General features: G+C 44.2%; 1 protein-coding gene across 3 annotated transcripts in view; it reads right to left on the bottom strand.

Annotated features, from left to right (window-relative positions):
• Positions 1-20,219, bottom strand: part of Fryl (FRY like transcription coactivator) — a 225,016-nt gene that overhangs the window by 166,363 nt on the left and 38,434 nt on the right. For all 3 annotated transcript variants that reach the window (XM_075943110.1, XM_075943111.1, XM_075943109.1), the window contains exon 2: positions 19,139-19,314. Coding sequence is in view for 1 of the 3 variants with exons in the window: in XM_075943111.1 (XP_075799226.1) it covers positions 19,139-19,229 (91 nt within the window). In the remaining 2 variants the exon portion in view is untranslated. The remainder of the gene's footprint in view (positions 1-19,138; positions 19,315-20,219) is intronic.

Genomic DNA, 20,219 nt, shown 5'->3' with positions numbered 1-20,219 from the left:
AGCAGGCTTCAAATGTCAACAGACCATTTCTTCCATTCTGGCCATACTGCTCATGAATTTCTAGACAGTCAGGTTACAGTGTTGTAATTTTACCCTTCCCAGAATAACCTGATCTTCTAACCTCAGTTTTCCAGGTCTTGCTAATTATTCTCTAAGCAACTGCAGTTATGCCCCAAACCCACAGTTAAAAGTCTTCATGGAAGTTATCCAATGAGATGCTAAGGAACACACACTCAAGAGAAACACCACAAAGCCCTACCATTTCAACGGAAACCATCCTTTTAGAAAATATTTTCAATATTATTTATTGTGTGTGCATGCATGCTTGTGTGCATATCGTGGCACACTGTGGGTGTCAAAGAACAACTTGCAGGAATTGGTTCTCTCCTTCCTCCATGTAGGCTGACAAATCCCACTGAGATCCGCAGATTGGCAGAAAGTCGTGTTTCCTGCTGAACAACATAGGCAGCCCGAAACTAACAATTAATTAGCCAAATTGTTTCGGTTCTTGCTTGTCACATAAAGGGAACATGTGGTCCACTGGCAGGGGGAGTGTCTTTTCTACTTAAAATCGCAATGGTTGGAACATTTTTGGAGGTCATTAAGGCCACTGATTAATGTGTACATTTATTGCATCGATAGTTTTTAAAATTAAGCAATGGAAAATGATTTACCTAATTATGACCCTGCGGTTTAGTAAGATCAAACACGGCAGAAAATTCATGCAAAGTTTCAAGAGCATAATTTATACGCTTTTATACAAACAATTTGCAATATGAGTCTTAATACCTACGTGAGTTCAGGTGTGTGAGCGCATGTACATACATGCCTACATGTGCATGCGTGTGGAGCGCAGAGGACAACCACAGGGGACAGACTCAGAGACCCAGCCCCAGGGATCCCCTGCCTCTGCTTCTCCAGCACAGGGGCTGCAAGCCACAGCCAGTATTTTCATGAATGTTCTGGGGCTTGAACTGAGGCCCTCATACTTGCAAGTTAAGCACTTTACCGGATGAGTTATCTTGGCAATAAGAGAGCTTCCAGGCTAATCCAACTTTTCAATTAAAGAAAGGGACCTCACTAAGCAGCTCAAGGTCATGAAGCAGGCAATGGCTGTGGCCTAATAAATCTCCCTTCTTCTTTCTGTTTATTGCTTCCAACAAGTCGAGCAAAGTCTGACATCTATAAAAGAAACCAGAGGAGCACAAATGCCCACTGAAGATTTAGATGACCTACTTCTCCCAAATTTATTGCACCAAATCAACTTCTCTAAATTCAAAGAGGAGTGGTATTTGTCACCTTCAGTATCACCACTTGCAAGAAAAGGTTTTTAAAAAGTCTATCATCCTTCATCCAATGATGACGAAAGATAATCAGGAACGCACGCACAAATTTATTTTAAGGATGATCACAAAAGGAACCCTTGCTGGGCTCAGAGGCACCCATCTTTAATCCCAGCTCTCAGGAAGCAGGGGCAGGATGGTCTAGGTATCAAGGCCACTCAAGGCTACATAATGAGACCCTGTCTCCAAAAACAAGCACCCTTATACACTCCTGGTGAGAACGTGAAGTAGGCCAGCCACTGCAGAAACTGGCATCAAGTTTTCTCAAATGCTACAAGCAACCAACTGTGTGACCTAGCTACATTAAGTTCACCTGAAAGACAAGTCACCTACCTCTTAGCGACAGCACCACGGTCTGCCCAGCAATGCTGGCAACAGCTAAGGTGTGAAACCAGCATAGGTCCCCCTCAATAGGAGAATGGAGCAAGAACAGGTGGCCCATATACAATGGACAGTACTTTTCATCCAGCCAGAGGAATGGTTGACGGACAGATTAGTTCATCGCTCAACCCTCATCAGAGATGCTTCTCTCTACAGCAGAGGATGATGAATCCAAGACTCACAGCTAGGAAAAGGGCAGAGAACAAGAGGCTGTGGAGTTCTCAGCTCTAAACCCCTTCCTCCCAAATCATAACAGGAGATAGGGGTGGAAAGATTGAAGACCCCAAAGAGTAGGTATCTGCAGGAAAACAGTTTGCAGACATGGACTCACAGTAGCTCTGACTGTGTGAAAAACCGCCCCCCAAAGGGAGTGGCTTACGAGGGGGTGTGGCATTGTTGGAGGAAGTATGTCACTGTGGGGGAGGGCTTTGAGGTCACTTTTGCTCAAGCTTCACTGAGTGTGACGTTCAGTCTACTTCCTGTTGCCTGCATATCAGTATGTCACACCATGCCTGTCTGCACGTTGCCATGCTCCGCGCCATGACAGAAGTGGATTAAATCTTTGAAACTGTAAGCTACCACCTCGATTAAATGTTTTCCTTTATAAAAGTTGCGGAGGCCATAGTGTCACTTCAAACACAAATGGAAACCCTAACTAAGACCAAGCCAGCCCAAACGTCAGCATAGACAGAAGAAGGGCACAAAGTTCTCCTCCCTAGCTGGGGAGATACTGGCAACTGAAGGCTGCTGAGAGAAGAGACCAGTTTTCTTTAGGAATTCGAACCCTGAGAGGCTCCTCATGCTCTAGGATATCCACACTTAGGCACAGTAAGTGGAGTCTCTGGGTTAAAAACAGAGCACATGAGGTTGGGAAGGAAAACAAGGGTTGGAAGTGGGGAAGAAACTGGAGGCTAAGGGAAGGGGAAAGGTTTGATCAAACCACACTATATTTTTAACAATCCCATTAGATGCACGCAAGAAATTCTCAAGCAATAAAATGGAATGGCACGTTGTTTACAGGAAAGTAAACTAGGGGTAATCACACCACTAAATGAAGCCATTCTCAGGCAGACAACTGCGGCATGCTTCCTTACATTTGTGGTTCCCAGGCTTTGTGTAGACACACAAAATTATACACATACAGATGGCATGAAAGCAGAGACAAAACTGTCCAGGGACAAAGAGAGCTAACAGGAGGGGGCAGGGAGGACAGAGAGATAGAGATATGCTTGAAGTGCATTACATCCTTGAAAATTACCTTAAATGATCTGGTATAAAAACAGACATTTTTAGAATATTCGACCTTCTGTTCCTAGGAATAATGAAATATTGCAGTGGTCAAAGAACAAAACAAAGGACCAGTTAGAAGGGGGGAAAATGCTATATTCACAAGATGAAAAGATACAATTTAAAAAATAAAGCCGAAAACACTCGGCTAACACTGCCACTCACTGTGTGTTTTTAAGCACAAAGAGGAGAAGCCAAAATATTGAGAGTGACTTCCCCATTACAAAAAAAGAACTTCACAACTAAAAGCCACGAACAGACCCTGAAGGAGAGACTCCGTCTTTATGACTGACTACACTCACTCGCTCATCCATAAATAAGGGTGGTAAAACCTCTCAGGGCTGCGGTGAGAATTAAAACTGAAAACCACTGAAACAGTGCTTGATCTATGGCGGGGAGCTCAGCTTGTTTATCACAGATGCCATCAACAACAAAACCTGCAACAATTCTCCAATAAAGCAATAAACGAAAGTCTGTCAGAATTCCCACACCGGAGGCTAGAGGTGGCTAAAAGAAGTTGCTGCTCTTGCTGACACCAGAGTGTGGTTCCCAGCACCCACCTGGCAGCTCACAACCACCTCTAACTCCGGCTCAGGGGGTCCGATGCCCTCCTCTGGCCTCTGTGGGCACGGCATGCATGCGGTATGCATACATATATGAAGGCAAAACACTGGGAAATACACAAAATGAATCAGGAGATATTTTTAGAGGTTCTTATTTTATGTGTGAGTGTTTTGCCTACATGTTGTATGTGCACGACACACACATGACTGGGGCCCAGAGAGGTCAGAAGAGAGAGTTAGGACCCTTGAACTGGGGTTATAGAAGGTTGTGAGCTGCCATGTTGGTGCTGGGAATCAAACCCAAACCCTCTGAAAACGAGAGCTCTGAACTGCTGGGCCATTTCTTCAGCCCCAAGATACATTTTTAAAGTTAAAAACCTATAGTTTAATAGTTTTGTGCTTCACAGTAATGTCTGGGTTAACTCCGTTTAGTTTTTTTATACATTAAACATTTTAAACAGAATGCCCCTCTTCAATTTCGAGTGGTTACTGAATAATATTATCTCCACTTGTTCCTTTCTCTACTGTTCAGCTTTAAGCTCCGTTCTTCATGGCTGCATGCAATACTACTATATCCTGATTGGCAGTTTGTGTGCGGAGTTTTAATTTTCCTCCTCAAAAGTGAGTCTTGAAACAGAACTGCTATCTCAAACGGTATGAAATGTACTTGGCTCTCCTCCCAGACTAACCTGTCTGTGATGCAGGCACACACTGGCTGCTCAAAAATGCTCATTGCTCCCCCCTTTTTTTTCCACTGTGTGCTACAAAGGCCTTAACCGTTGTCTTATACCTGGATCTTATTTTTTGGTACATGTACTTGTTGAAAATTTCTTGGCTACCATTTCAAAGATCTCGTTCTTCCCTGGCAAGACCGCTCAGTGGTAACACTCTTGCTGATAAGCCCAGCAACTTGAGTTCAATCTGCAGCACCCATGTGGTCAGGAGAGACCTGACTCCCAGAGCTTGTCCTCTGCTCTCCACACACGCATGCGTATGTGTGTGCAGGCATGTAACCCGAGGCAACGTAACAGAGATTAACATACCTCCTCCCCTTTAGATCCACTTCAGCAGCCCCCTCTCCACTTAAATGTCAGTCAGTGTTCCTGTGTTTCTGCAAATTCTCCAAAAAGACTGTGAGTCTACTCTATCGGCTAAAGGGGGGAGTCCTTGTCTGTTAGGACTCCATGGTGAAATTTTGTTTTGTTTCTCTGTCACACTGAAATATTTATGGATGGGGTGTTATGACATAGGACACACATCAAAATAATCAGGGGCCACGGACCAGAACGGTACAGAGGCCACAAGAGCTTGAGCTAAGGAGCGGGCACACCAGCATCCGTTCTCCATTTCCCCCTCTCCGTCTCATTTTTTTAACTACGTTGTTTTGCTTTTTTAATCTTTAAAAGTAGATGTGATGATTCAAATAACGTCTATACAAACACTTCTACCAAGATCTTCAAAGGCAGGTAATTCAATGATTATAAATAGAACGAGACCAAAACTATTTAAGGCAAAGTCGAAACTGAAGTAAACCTCGACAGTTCCTAGAATCTCAGTGTGCTTGTCAGTAGCTCCCACAGATAAGAACAGACTCCAAGGCCTTTTCCAAACCTCCGGCATGCCATGCTGGCTCTCCAAGACAACCTCGGCATTTATATCATTTATATCCCGCCCTGCAGGAGCACAGTCACGTCTCTGTGTGTGCCCACATGAACACTTGATAAGTCATTTTACTATGTAGCAGTATTAAATAATCCAAATTCTCTTGGTGCCTGAGTCATATCTGGGTGTCAAGCTAGGCACTCGCAGGGCCACAGTTTGCAACAACAAAGAGCTTTATTTAAGCACAGACGAGGCCAGCATTTAAAAGAGGGTGGAGTGCGCCTCTGAGGAAATATCACCTGACTTGTGTACCGGAAGCATTTGACCTCCGAGTCAGGTAGCAAGGGTGAGGGAGAGACTAAGGAGCCTTTCTAAGGACAAAGGGAGCAAGAGCTAACACACCCCACAAGGCGGTGGGAGGACAGGAACCAGGGAAGTTTCTCAAGCTCTTCGCCACAATTTTAAAAATATACCAAAAGTTTATTCACAGTTCTGTTTTCTTTAACAACCTACCCTAGTATACATGCACACATGCAGAGGTACCTGGAGTACCCTACAGTATACTGTGATCGCCTCTCTAGAACATATGTGTACACGCGGAGGTACCTGGAGCACCCTACAGTATACTGTGATCACCTCTCTAGAACACATGTGTACACGCGGAGGTACCTACAGTATACTGTGATCGCCTCTCTAGTACACATGTGTACACGCGGAGGTACCTGGAGCACCCTACAGTATATTGTGATCGCCTCTCTAGAACACATGTGTACACGCGGAGGTACCTACAGTATACTGTGATCGCCTCTCTAGTACACATGTGTACACGCGGAGGTACCTGGAGCACCCTACAGTATACTGTGATCGCCTCTCTAGAACATATGTGTACACGCGGAGGTACCTACAGTATACTGTGATCATATCTGAATTTAGGGGAAAAAAAGATACTTCCATCATTCTCCATGAAAATAATTGTCTTCAGCTGGCAAGGAGCAGGGGCTGAGTGTCTTCCCATCCCCCGAGCCATGGACAGGTTACAGCGGATGGGGCTCAAGAAGCGGATGGGGCTCAAGAAGCGGGTGTTCAGACACACTCCTGGGAGAATGACCTCGAAGGCTTCCTTCCTGCTATAAAACTCTGTGGTTCCGAGCTGTGGCTGCAGCCTGAGCTCCTCTAAAGGGTGCACACACCAGTTTGCTTCCCACTGGCAAAGTTGCTCTCCTATAAATAGTCGCACATGAAAGAAACATGTGTTGAATTCAACTGTCAATTCGCAAACTCTATGTGACTGCCAAGGTCTCGCTGCTGAAATACCAGGGGCCTCCATGCTGCCAGGTACAGATCAATCATTCTGGATTATCTGAAAACTCATCAACAAGCTCTAAATTTTTTTAAATATGTATTTTATGTGTGTTCATATATATATCATCTGGATGTGATACACATCCAGAAAAAACACCCATAAAGCAAATGTGTGTCCATAAGTGATATAAGAACAATTCATGGGGCTGGAGAGATGGCTCAGTGGTTAAGAGCATTTCCTGCTCTTCCAAAGGTCCTGAGTTCAATTCCCAGCAACCACATGGTGGCTCACAACCATTTGTAAAGAGGTCTGGCGCCCTCTTCTGGCCTTCAGGCATACAGACAGAATATTGTATACATAATAAATAAATAAATTAAAAAAAAAAAAAAGAACAATTCATTTAACATTATTCTAAAGTTTACTCAAACTACTAGCGTTTAGTTTGGATGGTACTACTTTTTCTCTTGTTAGCTTAATGAAAATTAATTGTTTATGATTCTTTTTTAAAAGAAAATAAGCAAAGCTATAGGCCCAATACAAAAGGAAAACAACAGCAAATTTCAGTCCAGCGGTGACCAGCGGCAGTCCCCAGCCAAGCAGTTCTTAGCTGCAGTTTCCTCTACTTTTTGTTTTAAACACAATAGCTTGTTCAAAAACAAACAGAATTCTCAATGGCATCGTAGCTGTTCCTGTATACATTAACTTTCAATACTTCATTATGGTTTAATTTACATAGGGGCAAAATCTATTTAAAGGCTTTTGATTTTGATCCACAACCAAGTGTTTGATGAGAACAATGTGTAACTCCCTGTATTTTTATACTATAAAAACATGAACATAACACTTCCCACGATCTCCTGAAAATTACAATACAAACCCACCTTTCTGTGACCCTGACATTTTAAATTAAATTACTTAGAAAATATCTATAATATTACCAAAAGAAAAAAAAAGGTTTCTGGTTTTCAGATGAAGATGTTTCTGCAGCATCCAAACTTTGTTTCCTATGAGGGACAATTTTAAAACCCAGCTCCAGTTCCATCCCTCTCTAGATGTGAATTGCTCTTAGCATGAGGCCTACCTTAAAGGAACAGAAACCTGCCAGGGGTGCAGGTGAATCTCTATGAGTTCAAGGCCAACCTGATCTACAGAGTGAGTTCCAGGACAGATAAGGCTACGTATGGGGAGGGAGGGGGGAAAGAGATCTTGTCTCAAAAACAAAGACTAAAGAAAAGTAGAAACTTTGCATTGCAGAAAAGGAAAAAAAAAAAATAGGACTAATGTGGATGGAGAAGGAGGATATCAAGGAGTGTTAAAGGGAAAAGGACTGGGAACATAGCTCAGCTGGCAGAGCACATGCCCACATTCAGAGCCCCCGTTTGTGATCCCTAGGAACAAATAAGCAAGGCATGTTGTTGGTACTCACGTATAACCGTCATAATAGAGGCTGCTTGTTCATTTCCCTTCCGCCCGGCAGCTCAGACCCAAAATACTCACACAGAAACTATATTATTTCAATCACTGCTTGGCCCATTAGCTCTAGCTTCTTATTGGCTAACTCTTACATCTTAATTTAACCCATTTCTAGTAATTTGTGTAGCGTCACATGGCTGTGGCTTACCGGTAAAGTTCCAACGTCTGTCCCTGGCGGGGCTACATGGCTTCTCCCTGACTCTGCCTCCTTTCTCCCAGCATTCAGTTTAGTCCCCCTTCCTTCCCCCCCACCCCCCCTCCCCCCGCCACACCACCTACCTAAATTCTGCCCTATCAACAGGCCAAGGCAGTTTCTTTATTCACCAATGGTATTCACAGCACACAGATGGGAATCCCACATCATAACCCAGCACTTGAGAGCTGGAGACAACAGGCTCAGGAATTCGAGATCATCCATGACCATATCAAGGTCAACCAGGCTGCCTGAGATCCTGTCTTTTTTTCCCCCTCTTTTTTAAGGACATCTCTGAAGCAGCTATTGTCATGGCATTTCCACCAGCCAGAAGCAGTATCTCATGTCATTAGCTGTCCTACAGAACTCCTTAGAATCTCCAACAATGGCATTTGAATAGCGGCACACGAGCCACCTTGAAGGGGTCTCCATACAAAACAGAAGACAGACATTCATGATTTAGGTGCTCCGAAGTTATGAGTCCATCTGAGTTACAGTCATGCACAAAACAGATAGGCTTCAGTTGGTACGGAGGAGGGGGCAGCCCTCCCTGCTCAAAGACAAATTAGGAAAACAGTTTATAACTCCAACGGCTTTCTGCTTCTATGTAGAAAGCTAAGAAAGAGAGTAATTCTTTTTTTCTTCCTTTTAATATATTAGTATTAATTCCTTGAAAATTTCACAGATGCACACAATGTGTTTTCACTTCCCAGTCTTCCCCCAGCTCCTCCCAGGTCCGTCTCCCACTCCAAGTGGGATTCCTCAAAAGCCTTTTAAGTTACATACTCAGTAAACAGCACTGCCTCACTGGAAGTCTCCCCAGCACGGCTCCCGGGGTGCCTGGTCCCTACAGCCAGATGCTATCGCGTGCCCCCGGTTACATAACAGCTCTTGGCTCTGCCCTCTGAAGTGACTATCTGCTACTGCCTCCTCCCCACATTCATGAAAGGAAGTATTGTGCTGGGTACCGATGGCCCAGCTGATGGTCCCTCCCTAAGAAATGTGTAAAAGATAACAAGGAATTTATTCAGATCAACATCCTCTATTCAGAAAACAATACATTTCGAAGTTAGTAATAAAACATTCCAGATTGGTTTGGTCACTACAGATGACCATATAGAACAAACACGCCACGGAGCTTACTCCTCCTCTTACAGCGCACAACCAGCAGCCGAGACGGCCCCCAAAACAGGGATCACCAAGGCCCCTCCGACTCCACCCACAAACAGGCTCTCCACGGTGGTTATTTCTGGTCTAAGAAAACTACAAATATAGGAGGGGAGAATTCAGAGTTGGTTCGCTGCACCCCAAGAATGACACCCTAGAATTTCCAACCAATTAAGAACCCCTCAAGAACAACAAAACCAGCACCCGTCACTGACAGCCAGCCACTAGGTAGGACTAGCTACAGCTGGTCCCCCACAGGCACGCCTTCATTATAATCCAACTAACCACAACCTGTGTGAGGTTCAGCTTCACAGACAGAGGAACTGAGAGCCCCATCAATGAACCCTGAAATACCGAACATCTGGTCCTCTTAACACAATAAGCTACCACACAGAGGCGCATCCGATTAAGCATGCAAATACAACTGTGATTCCAATACATTCTTTTTTTTTAATTTTATTGTTTGTATTGAGCTATATATTCTCCACTCCCCTCCCTTCCTACCCCCATGATTCCCACACTCCCAATTTACTAGAGATTTTGTCTTTTTCTACTTCCTTTCTAGATTAGGTCCAATACATCCTTATGTGATCTAAACTTCAGAACTCTCAAAAAGAGGATCATTAAACATAGTTAACACATAATTTCTACTAAATATTTCATGAAATGAATTCATCGTGAAACTTAAAAAAACATATTGTGACCAACAAATCAAAGATCAATTTTATATAACATAGACTAACCCTAATCCTTTTTGGTGAGGTCTAATTATGCAAGTCCAGTAGTGAAGGGAAGTAACAGCCTCATTTCAGCCATGATTCTTAAAAATAATCTCCAGTCTAAAGCACAAACATCCTGAAGAAGGAGACTAACGCTTTTAAACAGTGTCGCTGGGCACAGCTGCACACAGCTTCAAGGGTGGACCTGAAAAGGACGTGAAGGATCAACCGTCATCCTGCGGTTTGTATGAAAATCTCTCCTGAGTATCCATGTGCCCCCTCTGCTTTACTCCAGCTCTGTTTTAAGAGCATACTTGGTCCTTGGCTCAGTCTCACAGAATTCAGAGTCATCGGAATAAGTACGGTCTCTGGACCAGAGTCACTATCTAGCTTATGTTGATCTTCTCTCTCGGGGTTTTAAGATACCCAGAAATCACATTAAGACAAAATTAAACATTAACTGGAAGATGAACTAGAGCAGTGGTTCTCAACCTTCCTAATGATGCGGCCCTTTAACACAGTTCCTGACATTCTGTAAAAGTTCTGGTACTTTTATGAACCGTAACATAAATATCTGTGTTTCCCAATGGTCTCAGGTGACTTGTGAAAGGGCTGTTCAAGCCCCGCCCCCTGCAAAGGCACCAGGGCCCATGGGTATAAAACCACTGCATGCAGGGAAAGGCGATGTTGTTAAAGCCTTCTAGAAACTAAGCACCAAGAACCGAAGGTGGCACGGAAACCGCCCACCTGTCCATCAAGCCACGCCCTACAGACGACATGCAAATATGGATAGGATGGGGTCTGTAACCAGAGATGTGCCCTGATGGGTGTGGCTCACCCAGTTCTCAGACCCTTCTTAACCTCTTCATGGGAGGATGTTTCAAAATGGTACAGACGTGTTGGCTGAAAAGACAAAAGCTGTCTTTTAACACGCCAAGCTTCAGAACGCACTTTGTCATTATATTAAAAACTAATTCTCATATAAAATGGGGAGGGGGAGACTTGGAGAGGGGTCAGGTGAGACAGAGGCATTTCTCCCACCTTGGCAGGCTCCTTCAGCAGGGCTGCCAGTTACATGCCCCATGTGGAGGGCATGCAGTCTCTGACAACTTCACCTTCTAAGCCGTTCACAGACCCATCAAACCAAGAGCGACACGGAATTTGCTGGTTTTGTAGACTCTCCACTTCATAGATAACTTCTTTATCACTCTCACTAAATATATTATTACTGGCAATCAGCAGCACAAGGTAATTTGTGTCTTACCTATGAATACCTAAGGTTTGGAAATTATTTTTGAAAACTCTAAAGTCCTATTCCCAGAAACTAAGTCTCAAATTCCTAGTTTCAACTTAAGCAAGTTCATTTAAAAATTCCATTGCAATATTTGACCTTAACATAAGCAAGGCACTAACGTTAATATTGTTGAAATATTTAAAAATTGCAGTATGTCTTTTAGGCAATTTGCTTTTTAAATGGATTTAAAAGAATTGTGCTTTTGGGCATGGTGGCATATGACTTTAATCCCAGCACTTTGGAGGCAGAGGCAGGCAGATCTTTTGAGTTTGAGGCCAGCCTGGTCTACAGAGTGAGTTCTAGGACAGTTAGGGCTACACAGAGAAACCCTGCCTTGAAAATAAAAATAAATAAATAAATAAATAAAATCAAAGCTTATGTTCTCCTACATTTCAGATCCCCCCAAAATAAGTCCCATATGGTAACGATCCAAAATTTCATTGTATAAAAATACTAAAAAACAAAAAGCAGTTCTTTAATTCAACAGTTGGGCCAAAGACATAAGAAGATTAATATCTGAAAATTCTTCTATAAAATAAATATCAGCAATTATCGCCCTCAACAAAAACCCATTTCCATTATGATTTCAGAACAGTGGTGTCCCCTGACAAAGCTGTGCACAGTGGCAGTTTACAGAACACTAAGACACAACAACTCAACAGACACGACAGCCTCGTGTAAAGGAAGAGAGGGAGAGAAAAAACCCAGAAGGATTTGTCTGTAATAATAGTCATCGTACAAGCTGTCTCTAACGAGCAAGCACACCATCTCCTCACAAATGAAACACGTTGACCAGCCCTGGTGTACAAACAATACCCGTGTGAGCATTAGGTAAACCAACCCCGTCAATAAGCAAATGATCACTTCTAACCAAAAAATCAGCCAGAAGGACGACCCTTCACATGATGTATGAGGGGGTGCCCAGGTACCTTTAAATATACTCCACGGTCACAACTTTAATGGCTATTCTCTGCCTCCATGAAAACTGCACGTTTAGTGTCCTAACTACCCTTTCCTCCAAGTCCCCAGGACACTGCTGCTGCCGCCTCAGGAACACACTTCTGTCAAATCAGTGTGGAGAGTCGAGCGCTATCTGACGTGCGCTGAAGGGTAAAGATGGCTTCAAAAGGCAAGTCAGGCTTTTCTGCGGAATAAGGTCACTCACTTCCTGATGGTTCTGGTCAAGGTGCCCGAAGCACTGTATCTGACACCTGTCTCTTCTTAGAGATCCCCTGACTCCGGCTCCTAATCTCACACAACTCAACAAAATTCTCTTCAGTCCCATGAGCTCTGAAATGAAGAACATACAGTTCTTTCCACTACGAGTAAACCCAGGAGTGTTCCTAATATAACAAAGACTACGGTGAGTCTTGGAGTTGCCATTAGCAATAAAGGAAAACAGGATATGTAGGTCAAGACTAAATCTCACTGACAGGCTCTTAAACGGATTAGGGGAAGTTAGGTGTAAGCCTTCAGGAAACAGGAAAAAACAGGGTAGAAGTGTGTGGGCAGATGTGTCATGATGGAAAACCAGGCTGAGGAGAAGCTGAGGAGGGAAAACATGGCTGGCTTGGTTGCCCACAAGAAGGGAGCCTCAGGAATCTAAAAGACATAATACCTCATCCCCAGGTAAGACAACACTCCTCCCCAGTGAAGGGCTACCGGGGCTTGCTGAGAATGTAAGTATTAGATGAACAGATGAGGTTTTCAGGGTCTCATGGAAGGCACCCTGGCCTTGCATCGCCTGACCCTCAAGTGCTGGAATTAATAAGAGATATACACTACCTCACCCTGTACGTGTGTTGCTGGACATCGAGCCCAGGAGACGTGCATGCCACGCAAGCCCTCTCTCTACTAACGGGCTACAGCCCCAGCCATTAAATCATCTGCCATTTCTAAGTTGTTTCTTGAAGCCGATTGCATGTTAAAAGACTAAAACAGGGTGGAACTTTTTTTTCTAAATCTGACTAGCCTATAGAGTTCTTTTAGAGACCACAGACATAAGATACAAGGAATAAGTTTAGCCGTGGAGCAGAACTAAGAATTGTCCACAATTGAACTAACAGGCACCATCACTCCTGTGTATATTACCACTGTCTTCGTACAGCTACTGGCCTACCTCTCCGTGCACGGCGTCCCATGATGCCCCAAGTGGCTTCAGGGACCATGTGATTTTTCTCCACTGTATTCTATTTTCACTTATTTTTTAAGACAAAAGAAAAAAAATCAATGTGTATTATAATCTCAAAAGTCAACTTAATGAGATCCAGAATCACCTGGCAAGTGAGAGGCCTGTGGGGGATCATCTTGATTACGGGCATTAAGAGGGGCGCCCCGCTCTTGTGGTGTGGGATCTTAAACTGTGTAAGAGAAAATGAGGGAGAAGGACAGAGACAGAGAGAGAAGGGAGAGAGTAAGCACGGGCGTCGGGCACAATATGACCGGCTGCTTTAAGCTTTTGCTGCCTCGACATCCCCACTATAACGGACTGTACCTTCAACTGGGAACCCACACAAACCCTTTCCTCCTTCATTTCCCAGGATCTCTGGGTTACTTTTCTCCTCGGTGCTATGACAAACATAGTCCATTCTCAGTAGGAGCTGACAGGCAGGCCTTCCTGGCATTTTTATAGCTAGGGAAATAGGGAGGTGGTACTGTGGGACAATGGTCTTGTACTCTGTGAAGTTTTGTCACTTCTGCTGGTTTAATAAAATGATGATTGGCCAATAGCCAGGCAGGAAGTGTAGGTGGGATGACCAGAACTGGAGGAATTCTGGGAAGAGGAAAGGTTGAGTCTACAGTTGTCACCCAGACACAGAGGATGCAAGATGAGAAGGCCTTACTGATAAAAGGTACCAAGCCATGTGACTAACACAGACAAGAATTGTGGGTTAATTTAAGATTTAAGAATTAGTTAATAGGAAAGCCTGAGCTAATAGGTTAACCAGTTTATAATTAATGTAGGCCTCTGTGTATTTCTTTGGGGCTGAACATCTGTGGGACCAGGTGGGACATAAACATCTGTCAACATGGGGGGATATCGGTACTCAGGAAATGAGTAGGGTGGTCTGATACTCAGGAAGTGGGGAGAGGGGTGCTGATAATCAGGAAATGGGGAGGGGGTGCTGATAATCAGGAAATGGGGAGGAGGTGCTGGTGATCAGGAAATGGGAAGAGAGGATGCTGGTACTCAGCTCACTTTCTCCTTTTCTTCCTTTTTATTCAGTCTTGGACTTTGGGACATGAGATAGTGGCTCTGGTAAGTCTCCCCTCCTGCATTAACCCTATCTGGAAACACACTCAGACACTCAAGATGTGTGACATCCTTGATTTTAAATCCAGTCAAGCTAGGGTCTAGGTAGGCAGCCCAGGCTCTCTTCAGATTGCATTCTCCCTTCGCCAGTCTTGGGCCTCAGTTTCTCGGAGGAGGAATATTTTTTCTTTGAACAAAGCCAATGAGACAACTCCTTCAAGCTAGCCAGGTGTCATACATCTGCTTCAAGATCCACTCTGACTCAGCATCCTTCCCCACTGTTTCCGGTGACTACAAAATGCCACCAGGACTTTTTCATCATCAGGTTAAGCCTCGCGATCTCTCAAATCTCAGTTTAAATGATCATCAAATTGCAACCCATAACCTCTCCAATTTAATAATGCCCAGACCCCTGAATTCTCTCTTGACACGTTAACCACACATTTAGACCCGCGTTTAATATGGATTCCCCAAGGAGACGACTGCCCAAGGGCAGGGATTATGACTTACCACCTACTGCTGAGCAGCAGGACTTCAGGTATTACTTACTGCATTCATTTTAAATAAAGCCGCAAAGGGCCTTCTCTTTCTCAACTAGGAAGATAGCCACCACACCAACAGCTGATAAAGGGGATGCTGGAATACTGGTTCCATGGACAAAGTCAAATTCTATCTGGGGAATGTTTGAAGAAATAGATGGAGTCTGGGCTATTTAAGGGGAACTATCAAACATCAAATGATCAGAAAAATAAGTGGTCCCCCAATGGAGAAGGGATTAAAAAAAAAAATGAAGCAGGCAGGAAGTGGATTAGAGACTATCTCTGCTGTCAGGAGGAAACAAAGAGTTGGTATTCCTTATAATAAAATAGCTTATTAAAAAAAAAAAACAAAACACTGAAACCCCAAAGAGTGGAGGGGCTAAGGGAATGGACAGTTACGAGGCAGAAATGCAAACGCAACTTTACAATACAGAAACCAATCTCATTCAAGAGGAGGAAGGTGGAAATGAACTTAGTAGAACCCCCAAAGGTTTGCAGACATATTTTATGACATAGTCGGATATACCCAAACACCCACTGATGAGAACGCTGAGTCTTAACTCTCAGGCTCTATCTGGAAGTAGCTAATAAACCTACACTTAGAAGTGGGTTTTAGCCTCTGACTGCAGAAACCCACTTCTAAGTACCGCCTGAAGTACGGAACCGCGAAATTAAAAGCAGCATGCGCGTGCTCACCGCGGTGTATTTCATATTAGCAAAAGATTAGGAACAACCCAGTTCTGATACGTTCAGTGAGGTCTTCTGTGGCTGTAGAAAAGATAACCAAAAAACTGGTAGAGAGTGATTTTCAGAATATGTCAAACAAAGGAAGGAAGGTATAGAGTACACTCAGTTTATATTAAAAAGAGAGAGAAGAACATAACCTGTGTTATGTGTTTTATCTTATTTATTTTGTGACTGGGGCCAGAAGAGGGCCGTGGATGCCCTGGAACTGGAGTTACAGGTTGTGGGCTAACTGCCACGGGTACCGGGAGCTGAACTGAAATCCCCTGAAAGAGCAGCAAGTACCCCTAACTGTTCAGCCATCTCTCCAGCCCCACCTGCTTATACTTAAACAAATCAACTGAAATTTTTAAATGGTTTTCTTAAAAGAGGAAAAAAAATAGGAAGTAACTCCTTTCAATATACCTTGTTTTGTGGATGTTGTCTTTGGATCCACGAAACTATTATAGATGACTGCAAAATAACATCTTATAAGCTATTGTGTTTCCAAATAAGTATAGCCAGCTGCTGGCTTAACTACACAGAGGATTATTATGGTATGTCTGAGAGGCATGCCAATGGCTCCCACCTCCTGGTATTCACACCCATACACAAGCCCTTCTCTTCAACATGGAGTGGGTTTGGAGACTTTCCTGGGAAAATAGAATGCCAAAGAATGCCAGTGTTCACAGCAAAGCAGCCCATCGGCAACAAAAAGGCAACAACTCAGTCTCTGGAGTGCGTTTCTTTTTAAAATGTGGGGTCCCAGCATAATGTATCCATCTGGCCTTTAAAAAAAAAAAATGATGGCCTGGTCTACAGAGCCAGCTCCAGGACAGTCAGGGCTATGCAGAGAAACCCTGTCCGAAAAACAGAAAACAAAAACATGATATTCTGATGCATGCCGCACATAAATGACCTTAATAACATGCTGAGTGAAATAAGCCAGCCATAGACAGCGAAATACTGATATGACTCCGCACAGGAGGCCATCAGACCCTGAACAAAAAGCAGCGCTGTGGGGATGGACAAATGGAGAGTTACACTGAATGGATACTGTGAATCCATTCAATTCAACCAGCTCAACTGTGGAACAGGAAAAGGTTCTGAGGATGGAACAGGGCGATTAATGAGCAACAGTAAGAATGTGTCTTATGCCACAGAACACGTAAATACACTAAAGAGAAAGAAACAAAATTCTGACCAACAGCCAGGAAGGATTTAAATCCTGCCAAAAGTCACAAGGGTGAGCTGGGATGCACCACAGAAGTTTCTGTGACCCCCACCCCCAGCTGAAATGATGATGGCCCCAGAAAATATCATCACAGCAGTTTATGGGAATCTCTGGCTAGAAGCACTCAACCAAGCTGCACCCCAAAGAAATAGACTGACACCAACTGTCAGAGAATGATGCTCACTTGGGGTAAACTGGGACATTAGGGAAGACTCGGTTACAGAGCAACAGATAACTAACGCACCCCGTACTTTTGCTAAGCATTCTTCAGGGCATGTGCCCTACACGTCCAGAAACAATTCACCAATTCCATCCCAGAGGACATGTAAGACAGTAAATAAAATATAAGATGCCTACAAAAGGCATGCAAAAGAATCCAGGGCAACTGGACTCCATCAGCTGGAGAAAGGACACACAAATGGTGGCATTTCACACAATCAAACAGGAAACATGGATAAAAGAACTGTCATTTTGCACAACAGAGGGGAATCACACAGACACGTCAATCAATGGGGGGCTTCACAGACACCTGCAATGTTTGTTTGTTTCTCTCAATTGGGTTGTATTTGGTTGGTTAGTCTCCCATTGTAGCTATGTGTTCTGCTCAATCTTCCTCCTCTGCCCTTTCTGTCCACAGACACTCTCTGAGTAAACCTCGCATATGAAAAGGCACACGCAGGGCCATGCACTAAAAGCAGCTGACATCACACCCCAACTCTAAAGATGTTCGTGGATGTTTCTGCATGAATTCCAATCACCAGGACTGGAAGAAATCACGGAGAAACAAAGGCCAATCAAGTACACACCCCAAGTTCGTGTGTCTGTTACTCTGGACTGTCCGAGCGATTACATTGAGTCTATAAGGAAACTAATAAGGTATTTTTAAGATCTGGGAATAGCGCGGGGGGGGGGGGGGGGGGGGGGGGCAGAATCAACTGACTTGGCTAGCAACTGAGGGGGCAAGGCCCGCACAGAGTGGAGGAGTAATGCCCCATAATCCAGGGACCCCAGTGGAAGAACAGCAGAAAGAGGAGGCGACCGTTACAGGTCCTCTTCCTCTACTTCCCAGTCACTTCCATTTGCCATGCCTTTCTACCATCACAGTGCTACCGCCAGCAGAAAAGCCATGGAGCCATCTGACCATAGCCTGACGCCTCTGAAACGCGAGTCCAAAGAAATCTCTACTCTCCTTAAGTTGACTTGCTCAAATATTTTGTCATAGCAATGACAAACGACCAAAGTATCATTCACTAATATTAGGTATTATGTTATAGCAGTAAGACAGTACAGAAAGACTGTTTTAAAGCTCCCAAAAAAACCTGTTATTGCTACTTTTAGATGTAGTTCAGAAGAAATTACCAAAAATAACTATGGCAGATATAAAAAGAGAGAGCCTAGGAAAGGCAGTCCAAAGAGCAATCATTTCATGGTTCCCAGCATCCTCTGAAGGGGCAGGCACCAGCGTAACAACCCCCCCTTCAGTCCACAGGACCCACGTGATAGAAGATAGAACCGACTCCCACAAGCTCCACCTTGCTATGCTAGAGTGTGTAGGACCCAGCAAGACAGCTCAATAGAACCCTGGATCTCAGTAGTTTTCCCTAAGGCAATACCTGGTTGCAAGAAGAAAGACCACAAACTCAAGACTACCCAGGCACTACCCAGGAACAGACCATCCAAAGGAAATTCCTAACATTCCAACCGTTGTAGATAGGATCACCTGCCAGCACACCCCATTGCTTTTCATCAGGACACCCCTCAACAAATGTCAGCCAATCAGGGGTCCTGAAGCTTAGAAATCTCTCACCCCTATCTTTGCTACTACAAAAACCCAATCCTAACTGAGCTTAGGGCTCTCCAATTATTTCAATATGTTAGACACAAGGAGAGACGAAGTTTGGAGTTTGCAAACTTGTATAATAAAGGCTGTTTGCTTTTACAAACAGGATCAGTCTCCTAGTTGGTTTTGGGGGAACTCCATGATCTGGGCATAACACATGTACTCACCCACATGCAAAATAAACAAACTTCAATTTTTTTTTTTTTTTAGGTACACATCCTTACCACTTAGAAATGGATGTTGAGGCACAGGGTTTGTAGAAAAGACACCAAACTTGGAAAGGATCCATCTAGAAGCTTTTTCAACCTGGAGCATGTACTTTACAGGCACTGAAGTGGGCACGCTGGGAAGCGGCAGCGGTGACTCTCCATGGGTGAAGCAGAGTGCAGAATGTCGAAGGCTGGAAGACAGGAACGGGAGAGGGTTAGTCCTAACAGTCAGGGCTAAACCGAAGTTCATGGCACTTCAGTTAGCAGCTGCCACAGGACACGCTACTGAGAAAATAAGTATTGCAACTGACAACTTGGTCAAGATCGTGCTTGCAAAAAATAAGTAAATACTTAAAGAAACTGGGCAGTGGTGGCACCCACCTTTAATCCCAGCAGGCGGGAAGCAGAGGCAGGAGGGAGGATCTCTGTGAGTTTGAGGCCAGCTGGTCTACAGAGTGAGTTCCAGGACAGCCAGGGCTGTTAAACAGAGAAAAACCCTGTTGCAAAAAACAAACAAACAAACAAAAAACCCTCAGGGTTAGGAATGTTGCTTAGTGGTAGAGCACTGGCCTAGCTGGTGTAAGGGGAAAAGCATCTCAAGGCTGGGCAGCGGTGGTGGTGGGCACCTTCAAATCCCATCTCTCAAGAGGGAGAGGCGAGCAGCTCCCTATGAGTTCCAAGCCAGTCTAATCCCCACAGCTAGTTCCAGGCCAGCCAGGGCCTGTCTCTAAAACAAACAGTATTTCAGCTATCTATCTGGAGACACAGGACAATGCAAATTAACCTTCAAGGGCTCTAGCTTAAACGGTTCTTTTCCGCCGCTACCATCTTCTCAAGTATGTTACAATCTTAAAGGAAATGCCAGTCACGGCTACTTATTTCTTGAGGAAACGGGGTCAGACAGAATAGTGTTTCTTTGGCTTAGAGACACAGACAGCATCAGGGAACTTGGGACCTTTCTTCCTACACAGGGGCCCTGAGGGCACAGGTGCTCCCAGATGCTGGGAGTGGTGCCCTCCCCTCACAAGGTCTACAATTAACCAGTGACCTCGGAAATACCACCCTCCACTTACAACTGCTGTACAGCAGAGAGACA

This window comes from Microtus pennsylvanicus, chromosome 12 (genome assembly GCF_037038515.1).
Source record: "Microtus pennsylvanicus isolate mMicPen1 chromosome 12, mMicPen1.hap1, whole genome shotgun sequence".
NCBI lineage: Eukaryota > Metazoa > Chordata > Mammalia > Rodentia > Cricetidae > Microtus > Microtus pennsylvanicus.
The sequence above is the reverse complement of the archived record's forward strand: the minus strand, read 5'-3'. Positions and strand labels throughout refer to the sequence as shown.